At 38.6% G+C, this 19067-nt stretch overlaps 3 protein-coding genes across 3 annotated transcripts; all 3 read right to left on the reverse strand.

Annotated features, from left to right (window-relative positions):
- Positions 1-1057: 1057 nt before the first annotated feature.
- LOC308693861 (trace amine-associated receptor 13c-like) lies at positions 1058-1915 on the reverse strand (the record flags this gene model as incomplete). The annotated part of the gene is made up of 1 exon (XM_081370952.1): positions 1058-1915. The coding sequence occupies exon 1, from the start codon at positions 1910-1912 to the stop codon at positions 1058-1060; it is 855 nt and encodes a 284-aa protein (XP_081227078.1). The 5' UTR covers positions 1913-1915.
- Positions 1916-8831: 6916 nt separating this feature from the next.
- Positions 8832-9851, reverse strand: LOC308693862 (trace amine-associated receptor 13c-like; the record flags this gene model as incomplete). The annotated part of the gene is made up of 1 exon (XM_081370953.1): positions 8832-9851. Exon 1 carries the CDS (start codon positions 9846-9848, stop codon positions 8832-8834), a length of 1017 nt encoding a protein of 338 aa, XP_081227079.1. The 5' UTR covers positions 9849-9851.
- A 6907-nt stretch (positions 9852-16758) lies between these two features.
- Positions 16759-17805, reverse strand: LOC308693863 (trace amine-associated receptor 13c-like; the record flags this gene model as incomplete). Its single annotated transcript, XM_081370954.1, has 1 exon — positions 16759-17805. The coding sequence occupies exon 1, from the start codon at positions 17773-17775 to the stop codon at positions 16759-16761; it is 1017 nt and encodes a 338-aa protein (XP_081227080.1). The 5' UTR covers positions 17776-17805.
- Between the last annotated feature and the right edge of the window lie 1262 nt (positions 17806-19067).

A 19067-nucleotide genomic window follows, 5' to 3' on the forward strand; every position in this document is an offset into this window, starting at 1 on the left:
GGGGAGTAAATGATTCTTCGTGTAAACACCCGACTCGTAATGTGATGGGCTTGATTTGATATTTCACATACCCGGGATTCAGGGCTTTTCCAGTCACTGATTTTGCGGTGAACGGGGTTGGAGAGTGGGTCTTCGGGAGTTGAAGTTGCCTGCAGAGGTCGCTCGAGATGAAATTACCCGCTGACCCGGAGTCGATGAGGGCTGTAACTGAAATACTAGCGTCAGCAGTAATCAATGACACTGTAGTAGATAATGGAGCAACATTAAAGGTACTGGTGGACAACAAACTCACCAGGAGACGCGGTGGTCGGACAGGACAGACGCTGATATAATGGGTGTTGTCTCCACAATACAGGCAGAGATGATTCGACATCCGTCGGGCTCTTTCGGAAACAGTCAAACGGGTATTGTCAATCTGCATGGGTTCTGTATCGTTTGCCACAGGACTTTCCAATGATTGAACAGAAACAGGATGTACTGGTTGTCGATTCTCAGGATAACAGTTCTGAACACGTCGGGCCACTCGGATGGATAACTGGATGAATTTCTCTAAACCAACAATATCATCATATACTGCAAGTTGCAATCGAAGAGCGGGATTTTCTGAATCCATGGCGGTTTTGCGGTCGAACCTTCTGTCAGGATATACACGAGGACAATAAGGTAAGTTGGATTCAGAAGGCTTTAATAGAAGAATTGCAGGTGATCGTCAGATGAACAGACAGATGCATGAATTGTTATTGTGATGATATCTTGCAGAGATATGCTTGAAAGTAGAAAGGATGTGCAAACCGGGATACACAGGGAAGGATCACAGGAGAATCGGGGAGTATTCAGGAGGAAACGCAGGGTCTTGGGTAGAGACACAGTAGGTAAGTCCTTGTGCTGGAATTCCGTAGAGTCACACTGGAACAGAAGAGTATACGAATCCAGGAATCACAGAGAGAATGCAAGCAGGTCGGTTCCTAGTTCAAGGTTCGACAGAGACTGGATGAGAAGTGTGCTCTTTTGTAGTGCTCAGTGGTGTGATTAGACGACAGGTGCAAGTGGTTAATACTCAGGTGATTGTGATCTTTGTGCAGTGGGTGTGAATGAACCTGATTGATCCCTGACACATATAAACTACCACAATGATTCCTAATATTAGAACAGCTTTACTCTCAGATTTCCTCTTCAATGAACCTTCTGTTACACATTTACCACCCTTCATCTGAGAGTTTATGACTTTCACATGCTGAAGTACTACATAGAAAATCCTCAAATATAAAGTTAGGCATATGATACATGGAAAAATAAAAGTAATTAACGCATCAGCGATAAACATGGTAATTCCCCCACTAAGAGCACAATCTCCATAACACACGTCGGCTGTGGATGAATTAATGTTAAAATATTTAACCACAATTACAACTGAAAGAGCATAAGATAATGAAAAAGCCCAGCTCAGACAGATGCTTATTACAGTTTTAGTTGTGGTTATTTTCTGTGGGTAGTGTAAAGGGTAACACACAGCCACATAACGATCGACAGCAATTAAAACTAAACTACTGAGAGCTGCTGTGGAGAGCGATCCAATGGCTATAATATACAGACTACAGAAAGTTTCTCCAAAGTACCAACACTGAGCCTCAATCTGTATGATGGCCTCTACGGGCATCACAATAAGTCCAAAAAGCATGTCGGCCACAGCCAGAGAGAGAATAATCAGGTTTGTTGGAGTGTGAAGCTTCTTGAAGTGAGAGATAGAGATGATCACCAGCAGGTTCAGAAACACAGTCCATGCTGACAGCAATGAAAAAACCACATGCATAATAATGTATTCATGTCTAGAGTATTCAAATATCTTGATACATGATGAGTTGATGTCAGGAAAGCAGTAAAGAGTCTCATGATCCTCTGTCTCATTAGCCATGAGTGAGTCTCCTCATGTTAGGAGTTTGTTCTGCTCTCTTTATTTGTTCTGCTCACTTTATACAGTGGCTGGATCAGACGGCCCACCCATCTACTGCCCACTGATGATGTAACATACAAACGTTTTATTTATTTATTTATTTAATAATTATAAATTATTTTAAAGTTGAACATTAGCTTTGAAATGTAATTAATTTCTTCAGTCCAGATTAGAATTCTCTTACACTTTTCAAATCTTAATACTTTTTTGTTTTATTTTTTTGCTTCATTTCTTCGCTGTTTTGGTATTGTTTAGTATTTCCACATGAAAGCAAAGCACAGGTGGAACTGAACTGAACTGAACAGGCCACTGTAGATCACTCTTCCTTTGAGCAGCTCCTGGAACTCATCTGAAGGGTAATTTGGTGTGGTTAAGATGATTTCTGTGAATTAGGAATGGGGTCCAGAAATAGAGGGGTTATGTCATCCATTGGAATTCAAGAATGCTTGAGCTGTCCATAATCCTCCCAGTTTACCCTGTAAATTGACTACTGCAATGTAATAAGTGGGCAATAACTGTCCCATATACAGAACACATTATCAAAAATGGTGAAATAATCTTTATACTTAACAGTGAAAAAGCTATTGAATTGAACATATGTGTAATAAAAAGGATTCAATTCCGCTCACTCATCACACAAATCGCTCACTCTGCACTTTAATAAAGTTTGTTTGTTTGTTTGTTACACTCTACCTTGTCTGCCTTCTTATGGATGTGACAGAAGACCGGACCAACAAAATGCAGAGCACGAGCACCGCTAACACGGATCCATTCGCTGAATTGGTCAAGTCAAGTCATCTTCATTTATATAGCGCTTTTAACCATGTAGATTGTTCCAAAGCAGCTTTACATTGATAATAGGAAATTCCCTTCACAGGGAAGAGCCTAGTTGACATTTCAGGACTGCGTTGTCGTCGTGTCCAGGCGCAGGTCCTTCATCAGATCTGGATACAGCCTGGATCTGGCGGACTGCAGTAAATCTCGGGATAAACAGAGAGACTAAATGATGTAACGAGTACATCAGGATGTACAGTATGGGAAGAGTTCCCGGTTCCGGCTGACCTAATCTATGCAGCCTAACATTGAATTATAGAAGTCTATAATGTGTTATGTGTATGCTAGGTCAAAGAGATGTGTGTTTAGTCTAGCTTTGAACTGACAGAGTGTGTCTGCTTCCCGGTGAACGCCGTTCGTCATGCACTTCCTCCACCACCCACCACTTCTTCATCTGCTGCCTATGCCAGTCCCATGGCCCGAGCAGCGACATACTGCGGCGAGGCGGAGGATTGCTGCGGGTTTATTCTACAGTTGTCAAGTCAAGTCATCTTCATTTATATAGCGCTTTTAACAATGTAGATTGTTCCAAAGCAGCTTTACAGAGATAAGCATATAATTTAAGGTAACAGAGATTGTTTCGGCTTTACAGCAGAGTTAAGTTATTTCCATCTAAAGTTAGTTTTGATTGATTTGCTTCCGTCGCAATGATCATTTGTTATTAAATTAGGGGCCGCTAAGACGACACCATTCTCTCTACACAGACTTTAACGCGAAGATGTGAGAAACGCTGATGGCGTTCACATGCGCATTTAGAATGGGTTCTATAGTTATGTGTGTTTGAATATACGCAGGTTTGGAATTCCCTACAAGCCAAGCCTAAACAAAGTACTTGTCTTTCCTTATAAATTTTGATAAAGAATTTTATTTTATTTTGTTGCTTTGGGGTAGGAACGCGAAACGGATTTTCCCGACAACGCCTTATCTGTAGAGTGGTAGTGGGATCCTCCATAGGGAGAGACTAGTTGGCACTTCAGCACTGCGTTGACATCGGGTCCAGGCGAAGGTCCTTCGTCAGATCTGGATACGGCCTGGATCCGGCAGGCTGCAGGAAAACCTCGGGATAAACACAGACACTAAAATTAGCGTAGATGCCATTCTTCTCATGATGTAACGAGTACATCAGGATTTTTGGGAAGTGTTCTCGGTTCCGGCTGACCTAATATATGCAGCCTAACATTAAATTATAGAAGTCTATAATGTATTATGTGAAAGCTAGGTCAAAGAGATGTGTCTTTAATCTGGCTTTGAACTGACAGAGTGTGTCTGCTTCCCGGACAATGGTAGGAAGACTGTTCCAGAGTTTTGGTGCTAAATAGGAAAAGGATCGTCCGCCAGCAGTCGATTTTGATATTCTAGGTATTATCAACTGGCCGGAATTTTGAGATCGCAATAGACGTGACGGACTATAATGCGTTAAGAGCTCGCTCAAGTACTGCGGAGCTAAACCATTTAGTGCTTTGTAAGTGATCAGCAATATTTTAAAATTGATGCGACGTTTAATAGGGAGCCAGTGCAGTTTTGACAGAACTGGGCTAATATGGTCATACTTCCTGGTTCTGGTAAGAACTCGAGCTGCTGCGTTTTGAACCAGCTGTAGTTTGTTTATTAAGCGTGCAGGGCAACCACCCAGTAGAGCATTACAATAATCTAGCCTTGAGGTCATGAACGCATGAACTAATTGTTCCGCATTTGTCAATGAGAGCATATGGCGTAATTTAGATATATTTTTAAGATGGAAAAATGCAGTTTTACAGATACTAGACAAGTGACTTTCAAATGAAAGATTGGTATCAAAGAGCACACACACACACACACACACACACACACACACACACACACACACACACACACACACACACACACACACACCCAGGTTCCTAACCGACTACGAAGACTTAACAGAGCAGCCATCAAGTGTTAGACAGTATTCTAGATTATTACGTGAGGACGTTTTTTGTCCAATAATTAGAAACTCTGTTTTTTCAGAATTTAGAAGTAGGAAACAAGTCATCCAATTTTTATATCCGCTATGCATTCCGTTAATTTTGTGAATTGATAAGTTTCGTTAGGTTTTGAAGAAATATAGAGCTGAGTATCATCGGCATAACAGTGAAAGCTAATGCCATGTTTCCTAATGATATCTCCTAAGGGTAGCATGTACAGAGTGAACAGCAGCGGTCCTAGTACTGAGCCTTGTGGTACGCCATACTGAACTTGTGATCGATGAGACATCTCATCATTTACTGCTACAAACTGATAACGGTCCGATAAGTATGATTTAAACCATGCTAGTGCATTTCCCGTAATGCCAACATAATGTTCTAATCTATTTAAAAGAATGTTGTGGTCGATAGTGTCAAATGCAGCACTAAGATCGAGTAACACTAATAGAGAGACACAACCACGATCGGATGATAAGAGCAAATCATTTGTGACTCTAACGAGAGCTGTTTCGGTACTATGGTCTAAATCCTGACTGGAAATCCTCGCAGATATCATTTTTTTTTTCAAGAAAGGAACACAGTTGTGAGGATACTGCCTTTTCTAATATCTTTGACAGAAAAGGTAGATTCGAGATCGGCCTGTAATTGACTAATTCTGTAGGATCAAGTTGCGTTTTTTTAACAAGCGGTTTAATCATAGCCAGCTTAAAGTTTTTTGGTACGTATCCTAGAGACAAAGACGAATTAATGATATTAAGAAGAGGATCTATGACCTCTGGAAGTATTTCTTTCAGTAGCTTAGTCGGTATAGGGTCTAACATACATGTTGTAGATTTAGATGATTTAATGAGTTTAGTAAATTCTTCCTCTCCTATAGCAACGAATGAATCAAATTTTTCCTCAGGGAGACTACAATGCACTGCCTGGTGTGATACTGTAGTAGACGGTTGCATAGTTATAATTTTGTCCCTGATATTATCAATCTTATAAGTGAAGAAGTTCATAAAGTCATTACTGCTGTGTTGCTTGGAAACTTCGGTGCTTGAAGCTTTATTTTTCGTTAGTTTAGCCACCGTTTCAAATAATTACCTAGGATTATGTTTATTTTCTTCTAATAGGGTTGAAAAATAAGCAGATCTAGCAGCTTTTAAAGCCTCTCTGTAAGTAATCGAGCTCTCTTTCCATGAAATGTGAAATACCTCTAGTTTTGTTTTCTTCCAGTTGCGCTCCATTTTTCTGGCTGCTCTCTTAAGGGCCCGAGTGTGCTCGTTGTACCACGGCGTTGGACTATTTTCTTTAATCTTCTTTAAGCGCAACGGAGCAACTGTGTCTAAAGTGCTGGAAAAGAGAGAGTTAAACGTTTCTGTTGTAATATCTAGTTCTTCTAAGCTATCTGAGATGCTGAGATGATGAAACTGATTAGGAAGATTATTATTAAAGCAATCTTTAGTGGCAGAAGTGATAGGTCTCACATATTTGTAACACGGAGTCGGCTTTGCAGCCTTGGCTAAATGCAAATTACACGAGACTAGGTAATGATCTGAGATGTCATCGCTCTGCTGCAGAATTTCAACGGCATCAACATCTATTCCATGTGATAATATTAGATCTAGAGTATGATTACGACGATGAGTAGGTCCTGACACGTGTTGTCTAACTCCAATTGAATTTACAATGTCTTTAAATGCCAATCCCAATGCATCTTTTTCATTATCGATGTGTATATTAAAATCACCAACAATTTATCTGCTTATCTGTTAACTTTATCTGCAGTCAATATTAATTCTGATAGAAAGTCCGCAAATTCTTTGATAAAGTCTGTATGGTGCCCTGGTGGCCTGTATACAGTAGCCAGCACAAATCTCAAACGTGATTTATCGTTTACACTATATATTTTCACATTAAGCACCAATGCTTCAAAAGAATTATATTTAAAACTTTTATTTTTCCATGTATCATATCCCTAACTCTCTATATGAGGATTTTCTATGTAGTACTGCAGCATGTGAAAGTTATAAACTCTCTGATGAAGGGTGGTAAATGTGTAACAGAAGGTTCAGTGAAGAGGAAATCTGAGAGTAAAGCTACTCTGACATTAGGAATCATTGTGGTAATTTATGTGCTTAGCTATGTTCCATATTATACCTGTTATATGACGGTAAACTCTGAAATAGTCATAGCTATTGTAAAATGGATTTGGTACATAAACACATCTCTGGATCCTCTGATCTATGCTATATTTTATCCCTGGTTTAAAAAGACAGTTAAACTCATCTTAACTCTGAAAATATTTCAGCCAGCATCCTCTCTGGTCGATATTTTTACAGAATAGAATAGAATAGAATAGAATAGAATAGAATAGAATAGAATAGAATAGAATAGAATAGAATAGAATAGAATAGGATGAGGCAATTATATAGCACTTTCATATGTACTACTGTACACCCAAAGCACTTTACAATCATATCAGGGGATCTCTCCTCAACCACTTGGATGATGTGACAGCAGCCACAGTACAACGGCCCCAGTGCACTCACCACACACCAGTTATAGTGCTCCTCTCCACTATAACTAACTGGCCTTTTCTAACTAACTGGCCTTTTCTTACTGTGAGATGTTAGTTAGTTAGTTAGATGCCTTTATTAATCCCCACAGAGGAAATTCAGATGTCCAGCAGCATATAGTGTGTGTTGTCTACAAACAAGCATTCTCACTACAATACACTCATAAAAACACAGAAAGTAACAGTTAAAAAAAGTGAATGACAAAACAAGCTACTACTATCATTAGTAGTAAATAATTAATGCACTTCAAACAGGTCCATTATGTAGTCTTATGGCGGTCGACAAATGACCTCCTAAACCTCTCAGTTCTCCTCATTCTTTCCTCCACCAAATCTCCTACAGAGTCCACCCTCCTCCCCAACACTGACACACACTTCCTGACCAGTTTATCAAGATGTTACCCCACTCTTCCACCAGGGCTCTCAAAGTTCTCAAACATGGTTCCTGGATTAGAAATCACAGTTTGTGTGTGTGTGTCCTGGTAAACTCAAACGTTCCCACAAAGATAGTAATATCAGAAATGTCTGAACTTGAGGAAACTTTTTTTATGGTCCCCATGAAAACAGAAAACATGTTATAAATTATACTAAATTATGTTTTTTTGAAAATGTAAATTTTCTGTGAGGGTTGTGTTTAGAGGTAAGGTTAGGTTCAGTCTATGTCCCCATAAAATATGGACACCCAATATGAGTGGTGTATATACAGTATTCAATCATTTACACACACACACACACACACACACACACACACACACACACACACACACACACACACACACATAATTTAGTATAATTTGTAACATGTTTTCTTCATGGGGACCATAACAACTTTTTTCCACAAGGTCAGACATTTCTGATATTACTATCTTTGTGGGGACGTTTGGGTTTACCAGGACACACACACACACAAACTGTGATTTCTAATCCAGGAACCATCTTTGAGAACTTTGAGAGGCTTGGTGGAAGAGTGGGGTAACATCTCACAGCAAGAAAAGGCCAGTCTGCTACAGTCCATGAGGATGATCTGTGGGACTTACAGCAGCTCCTGGCTACACCAGATATGACTGCTTATTTTCATATTGTTCAGGGACTCATTGTTCCATTTCTTTTCATCAAATGTCTGCGGAACTTGTTTAGTTTATGTCCCAGTTGTTGAATCTTTTTATTTTCATAACAATATTTATACATTAAGACATTTTCTGGAAATAAAAGCAGTTGAAAGTTAGATATCACTTTTTTGACCGAGTTTAGTTCTGTACGACTGTCCCTTTTTGTCATTATGTTTTTTAGATAACACAGATGCAACATGACTGATGAAAGTGATTAAGCATAAAGCACATAATATCTACATTTAGAATTTAGTTTATTTAATGAGCTAATTTAATACAATTTATGAACTAATTTCAGTTTTAAGAAATTGTTCAAATTGAACATGAAATGCAGAAAACATACTCTCTGAAATAAAATAAAGATACATGTAGTGTAAATACAAATATAAATCCTACAAAGATAATCATAAAAGTGCTATATAAATGCCTCATTCTATTCTATTCTCTAAAATATCGACCAGAGAGGATCCTGGCTGAAATATTTTCAGAGTTAAGATGTGTTTAACTGTCTTTTTAAACCAGGGATAAAATATAGCATAGATCAGAGGATCCAGAGATGGGTTTATGTTCCACATCCATGTTATAACAGCTCTGGCTATGTTAGAGTTTACCAATATTTCACAGGTATAGTATGGAACATAGCCAATCATATAAACTACCACAATGATTCCTAATATTAGAACAGCTTTACTCTCAGATTTCCTCTTCAATGAACCTTCTGTTACACATTTACCACCCTTCATCTGAGAGTTTATGACTTTCACATGCTGAAGTACTACATAGAAAATCCTCAAATATAAAGTTAGGCATATGATACATGGAAAAATAAAAGTAATTAACGCATCAGCGATAAACATGGTAATTCCCCCACTAAGAGCACAATCTCCATAACACACGTCGGCTGTGGATGAATTAATGTTAAAATATTTAACCACAATTACAACTGAAAGAGCATAAGATAATGAAAAAGCCCAGCTCAGACAGATGCTTATTACAGTTTTAGTTGTGGTTATTTTCTGTGGGTAGTGTAAAGGGTAACACACAGCCACATAACGATCGACAGCAATTAAAACTAAACTACTGAGAGCTGCTGTGGAGAGCGATCCAATGGCTATAATATACAGACTACAGAAAGTTTCTCCAAAGTACCAACACTGAGCCTCAATCTGTATGATGGCCTCTACGGGCATCACAATAAGTCCAAAAAGCATGTCGGCCACAGCCAGAGAGAGAATAATCAGGTTTGTTGGAGTGTGAAGCTTCTTGAAGTGAGAGATAGAGATGATCACCAGCAGGTTCAGAAACACAGTCCATGCTGACAGCAATGAAAAAACCACATGCATAATAATGTATTCATGTCTAGAGTATTCAAATATCTTGATACATGATGAGTTGATGTCAGGAAAGCAGTAAAGAGTCTCATGATCCTCTGTCTCATTAGCCATGAGTGAGTCTCCTCATGTTAGGAGTTTGTTCTGCTCTCTTTATTTGTTCTGCTCACTTTATACAGTGGCTGGATCAGACGGCCCACCCATCTACTGCCCACTGATGATGTAACATACAAACGTTTTATTTATTTATTTATTTAATAATTATAAATTATTTTAAAGTTGAACATTAGCTTTGAAATGTAATTAATTTCTTCAGTCCAGATTAGAATTCTCTTACACTTTTCAAATCTTAATACTTTTTTGTTTTATTTTTTTGCTTCATTTCTTCGCTGTTTTGGTATTGTTTAGTATTTCCACATGAAAGCAAAGCACAGGTGGAACTGAACTGAACTGAACAGGCCACTGTAGATCACTCTTCCTTTGAGCAGCTCCTGGAACTCATCTGAAGGGTAATTTGGTGTGGTTAAGATGATTTCTGTGAATTAGGAATGGGGTCCAGAAATAGAGGGGTTATGTCATCCATTGGAATTCAAGAATGCTTGAGCTGTCCATAATCCTCCCAGTTTACCCTGTAAATTGACTACTGCAATGTAATAAGTGGGCAATAACTGTCCCATATACAGAACACATTATCAAAAATGGTGAAATAATCTTTATACTGAACAGTGAAAAAGCTATTGAATTGAACATATGTGTAATAAAAAGGATTCAATTCCGCTCACTCATCACACAAATCGCTCACTCTGCACTTTAATAAAGTTTGTTTGTTTGTTTGTTACACTCTACCTTGTCTGCCTTCTTATGGATGTGACAGAAGACCGGACCAACAAAATGCAGAGCACGAGCACCGCTAACACGGATCCATTCGCTGAATTGGTCAAGTCAAGTCATCTTCATTTATATAGCGCTTTTAACCATGTAGATTGTTCCAAAGCAGCTTTACATTGATAATAGGAAATTCCCTTCACAGGGAAGAGCCTAGTTGACATTTCAGGACTGCGTTGTCGTCGTGTCCAGGCGCAGGTCCTTCATCAGATCTGGATACAGCCTGGATCTGGCGGACTGCAGTAAACCTCGGGATAAACAGAGAGACTAAATGATGTAACGAGTACATCAGGATGTACAGTATGGGAAGAGTTCCCGGTTCCGGCTGACCTAATCTATGCAGCCTAACATTGAATTATAGAAGTCTATAATGTGTTATGTGTATGCTAGGTCAAAGAGATGTGTGTTTAGTCTAGCTTTGAACTGACAGAGTGTGTCTGCTTCCCGGTGAACGCCGTTCGTCATGCACTTCCTCCACCACCCACCACTTCTTCATCTGCTGCCTATGCCAGTCCCATGGCCCGAGCAGCGACATACTGCGGCGAGGCGGAGGATTGCTGCGGGTTTATTCTACAGTTGTCAAGTCAAGTCATCTTCATTTATATAGCGCTTTTAACAATGTAGATTGTTCCAAAGCAGCTTTACAGAGATAAGCGTATAATTTAAGGTAACAGAGATTGTTTCGGCTTTACAGCAGAGTTAAGTTATTTCCATCTAAAGTTAGTTTTGATTGATTTGCTTCCGTCGCAATGATCATTTGTTATTAAATTAGGGGCCGCTAAGACGACACCATTCTCTCTACACAGACTTTAACGCGAAGATGTGAGAAACGCTGATGGCGTTCACATGCGCATTTAGAATGGGTTCTATAGTTATGTGTGTTTGAATATACGCAGGTTTGGAATTCCCTACAAGCCAAGCCTAAACAAAGTACTTGTCTTTCCTTATAAATTTTGATAAAGAATTTTATTTTATTTTGTTGCTTTGGGGTAGGAACGCGAAACGGATTTTCCCGACAACGCCTTATCTGTAGAGTGGTAGTGGGATCCTCCATAGGGAGAGACTAGTTGGCACTTCAGCACTGCGTTGACATCGGGTCCAGGCGAAGGTCCTTCGTCAGATCTGGATACGGCCTGGATCCGGCAGGCTGCAGGAAAACCTCGGGATAAACACAGACACTAAAATTAGCGTAGATGCCATTCTTCTCATGATGTAACGAGTACATCAGGATTTTTGGGAAGTGTTCCCGGTTCCGGCTGACCTAATATATGCAGCCTAACATTAAATTATAGAAGTCTATAATGTATTATGTGAAAGCTAGGTCAAAGAGATGTGTCTTTAATCTGGCTTTGAACTGACAGAGTGTGTCTGCTTCCCGGACAATGGTAGGAAGACTGTTCCAGAGTTTTGGTGCTAAATAGGAAAAGGATCGTCCGCCAGCAGTCGATTTTGATATTCTAGGTATTATCAACTGGCCGGAATTTTGAGATCGCAATAGACGTGACGGACTATAATGCGTTAAGAGCTCGCTCAAGTACTGCGGAGCTAAACCATTTAGTGCTTTGTAAGTGATCAGCAATATTTTAAAATTGATGCGACGTTTAATAGGGAGCCAGTGCAGTTTTGACAGAACTGGGCTAATATGGTCATACTTCCTGGTTCTGGTAAGAACTCGAGCTGCTGCGTTTTGAACCAGCTGTAGTTTGTTTATTAAGCGTGCAGGGCAACCACCCAGTAGAGCATTACAATAATCTAGCCTTGAGGTCATGAACGCATGAACTAATTGTTCCGCATTTGTCAATGAGAGCATATGGCGTAATTTAGATATATTTTTAAGATGGAAAAATGCAGTTTTACAGATACTAGACAAGTGACTTTCAAATGAAAGATTGGTATCAAAGAGCACACACACACACACACACACACACACACACACACACACACACACACACACACACCCAGGTTCCTAACCGACTACGAAGACTTAACAGAGCAGCCATCAAGTGTTAGACAGTATTCTAGATTATTACGTGAGGACGTTTTTTGTCCAATAATTAGAAACTCTGTTTTTTCAGAATTTAGAAGTAGGAAATTACAAGTCATCCAATTTTTATATCCGCTATGCATTCCGTTAATTTTGTGAATTGATAAGTTTCGTTAGGTTTTGAAGAAATATAGAGCTGAGTATCATCGGCATAACAGTGAAAGCTAATGCCATGTTTCCTAATGATATCTCCTAAGGGTAGCATGTACAGAGTGAACAGCAGCGGTCCTAGTACTGAGCCTTGTGGTACGCCATACTGAACTTGTGATCGATGAGACATCTCATCATTTACTGCTACAAACTGATAACGGTCCGATAAGTATGATTTAAACCATGCTAGTGCATTTCCCGTAATGCCAACATAATGTTCTAATCTATTTAAAAGAATGTTGTGGTCGATAGTGTCAAATGCAGCACTAAGATCGAGTAACACTAATAGAGAGACACAACCACGATCGGATGATAAGAGCAAATCATTTGTGACTCTAACGAGAGCTGTTTCGGTACTATGGTCTAAATCCTGACTGGAAATCCTCGCAGATATCATTTTTTTTTTTCAAGAAAGGAACACAGTTGTGAGGATACTGCCTTTTCTAATATCTTTGACAGAAAAGGTAGATTCGAGATCGGCCTGTAATTGACTAATTCTGTAGGATCAAGTTGCGTTTTTTTAACAAGCGGTTTAATCATAGCCAGCTTAAAGTTTTTTGGTACGTATCCTAGAGACAAAGACGAATTAATGATATTAAGAAGAGGATCTATGACCTCTGGAAGTATTTCTTTCAGTAGCTTAGTCGGTATAGGGTCTAACATACATGTTGTAGATTTAGATGATTTAATGAGTTTAGTAAATTCTTCCTCTCCTATAGCAACGAATGAATCAAATTTTTCCTCAGGGAGACTACAATGCACTGCCTGGTGTGATACTGTAGTAGACGGTTGCATAGTTATAATTTTGTCCCTGATATTATCAATCTTATAAGTGAAGAAGTTCATAAAGTCATTACTGCTGTGTTGCTTGGAAACTTCGGTGCTTGAAGCTTTATTTTTCGTTAGTTTAGCCACCGTTTCAAATAATTACCTAGGATTATGTTTATTTTCTTCTAATAGGGTTGAAAAATAAGCAGATCTAGCAGCTTTTAAAGCCTCTCTGTAAGTAATCGAGCTCTCTTTCCATGAAATGTGAAATACCTCTAGTTTTGTTTTCTTCCAGTTGCGCTCCATTTTTCTGGCTGCTCTCTTAAGGGCCCGAGTGTGCTCGTTGTACCACGGCGTTGGACTATTTTCTTTAATCTTCTTTAAGCGCAACGGAGCAACTGTGTCTAAAGTGCTGGAAAAGAGAGAGTTAAACGTTTCTGTTGTAATATCTAGTTCTTCTAAGCTATCTGAGATGCTGAGATGATGAAACTGATTAGGAAGATTATTATTAAAGCAATCTTTACTGGCAGAAGTGATAGGTCTCACATATTTGTAACACGGAGTCGGCTTTGCAGCCTTGGCTAAATGCAAATTACACGAGACTAGGTAATGATCTGAGATGTCATCGCTCTGCTGCAGAATTTCAACGGCATCAACATCTATTCCATGTGATAATATTAGATCTAGAGTATGATTACGACGATGAGTAGGTCCTGACACGTGTTGTCTAACTCCAATTGAATTTACAATGTCTTTAAATGCCAATCCCAATGCATCTTTTTCATTATCGATGTGTATATTAAAATCACCAACAATTTATCTGCTTATCTGTTAACTTTATCTGCAGTCAATATTAATTCTGATAGAAAGTCCGCAAATTCTTTGATAAAGTCTGTATGGTGCCCTGGTGGCCTGTATACAGTAGCCAGCACAAATCTCAAACGTGATTTATCGTTTACACTATATATTTTCACATTAAGCACCAATGCTTCAAAAGAATTATATTTAAAACTTTTATTTTTCCATGTATCATATCCCTAACTCTCTATATGAGGATTTTCTATGTAGTACTGCAGCATGTGAAAGTTATAAACTCTCTGATGAAGGGTGGTAAATGTGTAACAGAAGGTTCAGTGAAGAGGAAATCTGAGAGTAAAGCTACTCTGACATTAGGAATCATTGTGGTAATTTATGTGCTTAGCTATGTTCCATATTATACCTGTTATATGACGGTAAACTCTGAAATAGTCATAGCTATTGTAAAATGGATTTGGTACATAAACACATCTCTGGATCCTCTGATCTATGCTATATTTTATCCCTGGTTTAAAAAGACAGTTAAACTCATCTTAACTCTGAAAATATTTCAGCCAGCATCCTCTCTGGTCGATATTTTTACAGAATAGAATAGAATAGAATAGAATAGAATAGAATAGAATAGAATAGAATAGAATAGAATAGAATAGAATAGAATAGAATAGGATGAGGCAATTATATAGCACTTTCATATGTACTACTGTACACCCAAAGCACTTTACAATCATATCAGGGGATCTCTCCTCAACCACTTGGATGATGTGACAGCAGCCACAGTACAACGGCCCCAGTGCACTCACCACACACCAGTTATAGTGCTCCTCTCCACTATAACTAACTGGCCTTTTCTAACTAACTGGCCTTTTCTTACTGTGAGATGTTAGTTAGTTAGTTAGATGCCTTTATTAATCCCCACAGAGGAAATTCAGATGTCCAGCAGCATATAGTGTGTGTTGTCTACAAACAAGCATTCTCACTACAATACACTCATAAAAACACAGAAAGTAACAGTTAAAAAAAGTGAATGACAAAACAAGCTACTACTATCATTAGTAGTAAATAATTAATGCACTTCAAACAGGTCCATTATGTAGTCTTATGGCGGTCGACAAATGACCTCCTAAACCTCTCAGTTCTCCTCATTCTTTCCTCCACCAAATCTCCTACAGAGTCCACCCTCCTCCCCAACACTGACACACACTTCCTGACCAGTTTATCAAGATGTTACCCCACTCTTCCACCAGGGCTCTCAAAGTTCTCAAACATGGTTCCTGGATTAGAAATCACAGTTTGTGTGTGTGTGTCCTGGTAAACTCAAACGTTCCCACAAAGATAGTAATATCAGAAATGTCTGAACTTGAGGAAACTTTTTTTATGGTCCCCATGAAAACAGAAAACATGTTATAAATTATACTAAATTATGTTTTTTTGAAAATGTAAATTTTCTGTGAGGGTTGTGTTTAGAGGTAAGGTTAGGTTCAGTCTATGTCCCCATAAAATATGGACACCCAATATGAGTGGTGTATATACAGTATTCAATCATTTACACACACACACACACACACACACACACACACACACACACACACACACACACACACACATAATTTAGTATAATTTGTAACATGTTTTCTTCATGGGGACCATAACAACTTTTTTCCACAAGGTCAGACATTTCTGATATTACTATCTTTGTGGGGACGTTTGGGTTTACCAGGACACACACACACACAAACTGTGATTTCTAATCCAGGAACCATCTTTGAGAACTTTGAGAGGCTTGGTGGAAGAGTGGGGTAACATCTCACAGCAAGAAAAGGCCAGTCTGCTACAGTCCATGAGGATGATCTGTGGGACTTACAGCAGCTCCTGGCTACACCAGATATGACTGCTTATTTTCATATTGTTCAGGGACTCATTGTTCCATTTCTTTTCATCAAATGTCTGCGGAACTTGTTTAGTTTATGTCCCAGTTGTTGAATCTTTTTATTTTCATAACAATATTTATACATTAAGACATTTTCTGGAAATAAAAGCAGTTGAAAGTTAGATATCACTTTTTTGACCGAGTTTAGTTCTGTACGACTGTCCCTTTTTGTCATTATGTTTTTTAGATAACACAGATGCAACATGACTGATGAAAGTGATTAAGCATAAAGCACATAATATCTACATTTAGAATTTAGTTTATTTAATGAGCTAATTTAATACAATTTATGAACTAATTTCAGTTTTAAGAAATTGTTCAAATTGAACATGAAATGCAGAAAACATACTCTCTGAAATAAAATAAAGATACATGTAGTGTAAATACAAATATAAATCCTACAAAGATAATCATAAAAGTGCTATATAAATGCCTCATTCTATTCTATTCTCTAAAATATCGACCAGAGAGGATGCTGGCTGAAATATTTTCAGAGTTAAGATGTGTTTAACTGTCTTTTTAAACCAGGGATAAAATATAGCATAGATCAGAGGATCCAGAGATGGGTTTATGTTCCACATCCATGTTATAACAGCTCTGGCTATGTTAGAGTTTACCAATATTTCACAGGTATAGTATGGAACATAGCCAATCATATAAACTACCACAATGATTCCTAATATTAGAACAGCTTTACTCTCAGATTTCCTCTTCAATGAACCTTCTGTTACACATTTACCACCCTTCATCTGAGAGTTTATGACTTTCACATGCTGAAGTACTACATAGAAAATCCTCAAATATAAAGTTAGGCATATGATACATGGAAAAATAAAAGTAATTAACGCATCAGCGATAAACATGGTAATTCCCCCACTAAGAGCACAATCTCCATAACACACGTCGGCTGTGGATGAATTAATGTTAAAATATTTAACCACAATTACAACTGAAAGAGCATAAGATAATGAAAAAGCCCAGCTCAGACAGATGCTTATTACAGTTTTAGTTGTGGTTATTTTCTGTGGGTAGTGTAAAGGGTAACACACAGCCACATAACGATCGACAGCAATTAAAACTAAACTACTGAGAGCTGCTGTGGAGAGCGATCCAATGGCTATAATATACAGACTACAGAAAGTTTCTCCAAAGTACCAACACTGAGCCTCAATCTGTATGATGGCCTCTACGGGCATCACAATAAGTCCAAAAAGCATGTCGGCCACAGCCAGAGAGAGAATAATCAGGTTTGTTGGAGTGTGAAGCTTCTTGAAGTGAGAGATAGAGATGATCACCAGCAGGTTCAGAAACACAGTCCATGCTGACAGCAATGAAAAAACCACATGCATAATAATGTATTCATGTCTAGAGTATTCAAATATCTTGATACATGATGAGTTGATGTCAGGAAAGCAGTAAAGAGTCTCATGATCCTCTGTCTCATTAGCCATGAGTGAGTCTCCTCATGTTAGGAGTTTGTTCTGCTCTCTTTATTTGTTCTGCTCACTTTATACAGTGGCTGGATCAGACGGCCCACCCATCTACTGCCCACTGATGATGTAACATACAAACGTTTTATTTATTTATTTATTTAATAATTATAAATTATTTTAAAGTTGAACATTAGCTTTGAAATGTAATTAATTTCTTCAGTCCAGATTAGAATTCTCTTACACTTTTCAAATCTTAATACTTTTTTGTTTTATTTTTTTGCTTCATTTCTTCGCTGTTTTGGTATTGTTTAGTATTTCCACATGAAAGCAAAGCACAGGTGGAACTGAACTGAACTGAACAGGCCACTGTAGATCACTCTTCCTTTGAGCAGCTCCTGGAACTCATCTGAAGGGTAATTTGGTGTGGTTAAGATGATTTCTGTGAATTAGGAATGGGGTCCAGAAATAGAGGGGTTATGTCATCCATTGGAATTCAAGAATGCTTGAGCTGTCCATAATCCTCCCAGTTTACCCTGTAAATTGACTACTGCAATGTAATAAGTGGGCAATAACTGTCCCATATACAGAACACATTATCAAAAATGGTGAAATAATCTTTATACTGAACAGTGAAAAAGCTATTGAATTGAACATATGTGTAATAAAAAGGATTCAATTCCGCTCACTCATCACACAAATCGCTCACTCTGCACTTTAATAAAGTTTGTTTGTTTGTTTGTTACACTCTACCTTGTCTGCCTTCTTATGGATGTGACAGAAGACCGGACCAACAAAATGCAGAGCACGAGCACCGCTAACACGGATCCATTCGCTGAATTGGTCAAGTCAAGTCATCTTCATTTATATAGCGCTTTTAACCATGTAGATTGTTCCAAAGCAGCTTTACATTGATAATAGGAAATTCCCTTCACAGGGAAGAGCCTAGTTGACATTTCAGGACTGCGTTGTCGTCGTGTCCAGGCGCAGGTCCTTCATCAGATCTGGATACAGCCTGGATCTGGCGGACTGCAGTAAACCTCGGGATAAACAGAGAGACTAAATGATGTAACGAGTACATCAGGATGTACAGTATGGGAAGAGTTCCCGGTTCCGGCTGACCTAATCTATGCAGCCTAACATTGAATTATAGAAGTCTATAATGTGTTATGTGTATGCTAGGTCAAAGAGATGTGTGTTTAGTCTAGCTTTGAACTGACAGAGTGTGTCTGCTTCCCGGTGAACGCCGTTCGTCATGCACTTCCTCCACCACCCACCACTTCTTCATCTGCTGCCTATGCCAGTCCCATGGC

Source organism: Scardinius erythrophthalmus, assembly GCF_964197995.2.
Source record: "Scardinius erythrophthalmus genome assembly, chromosome: 7".
NCBI classification, from domain to species: Eukaryota; Metazoa; Chordata; class Actinopteri; order Cypriniformes; family Leuciscidae; genus Scardinius; species Scardinius erythrophthalmus.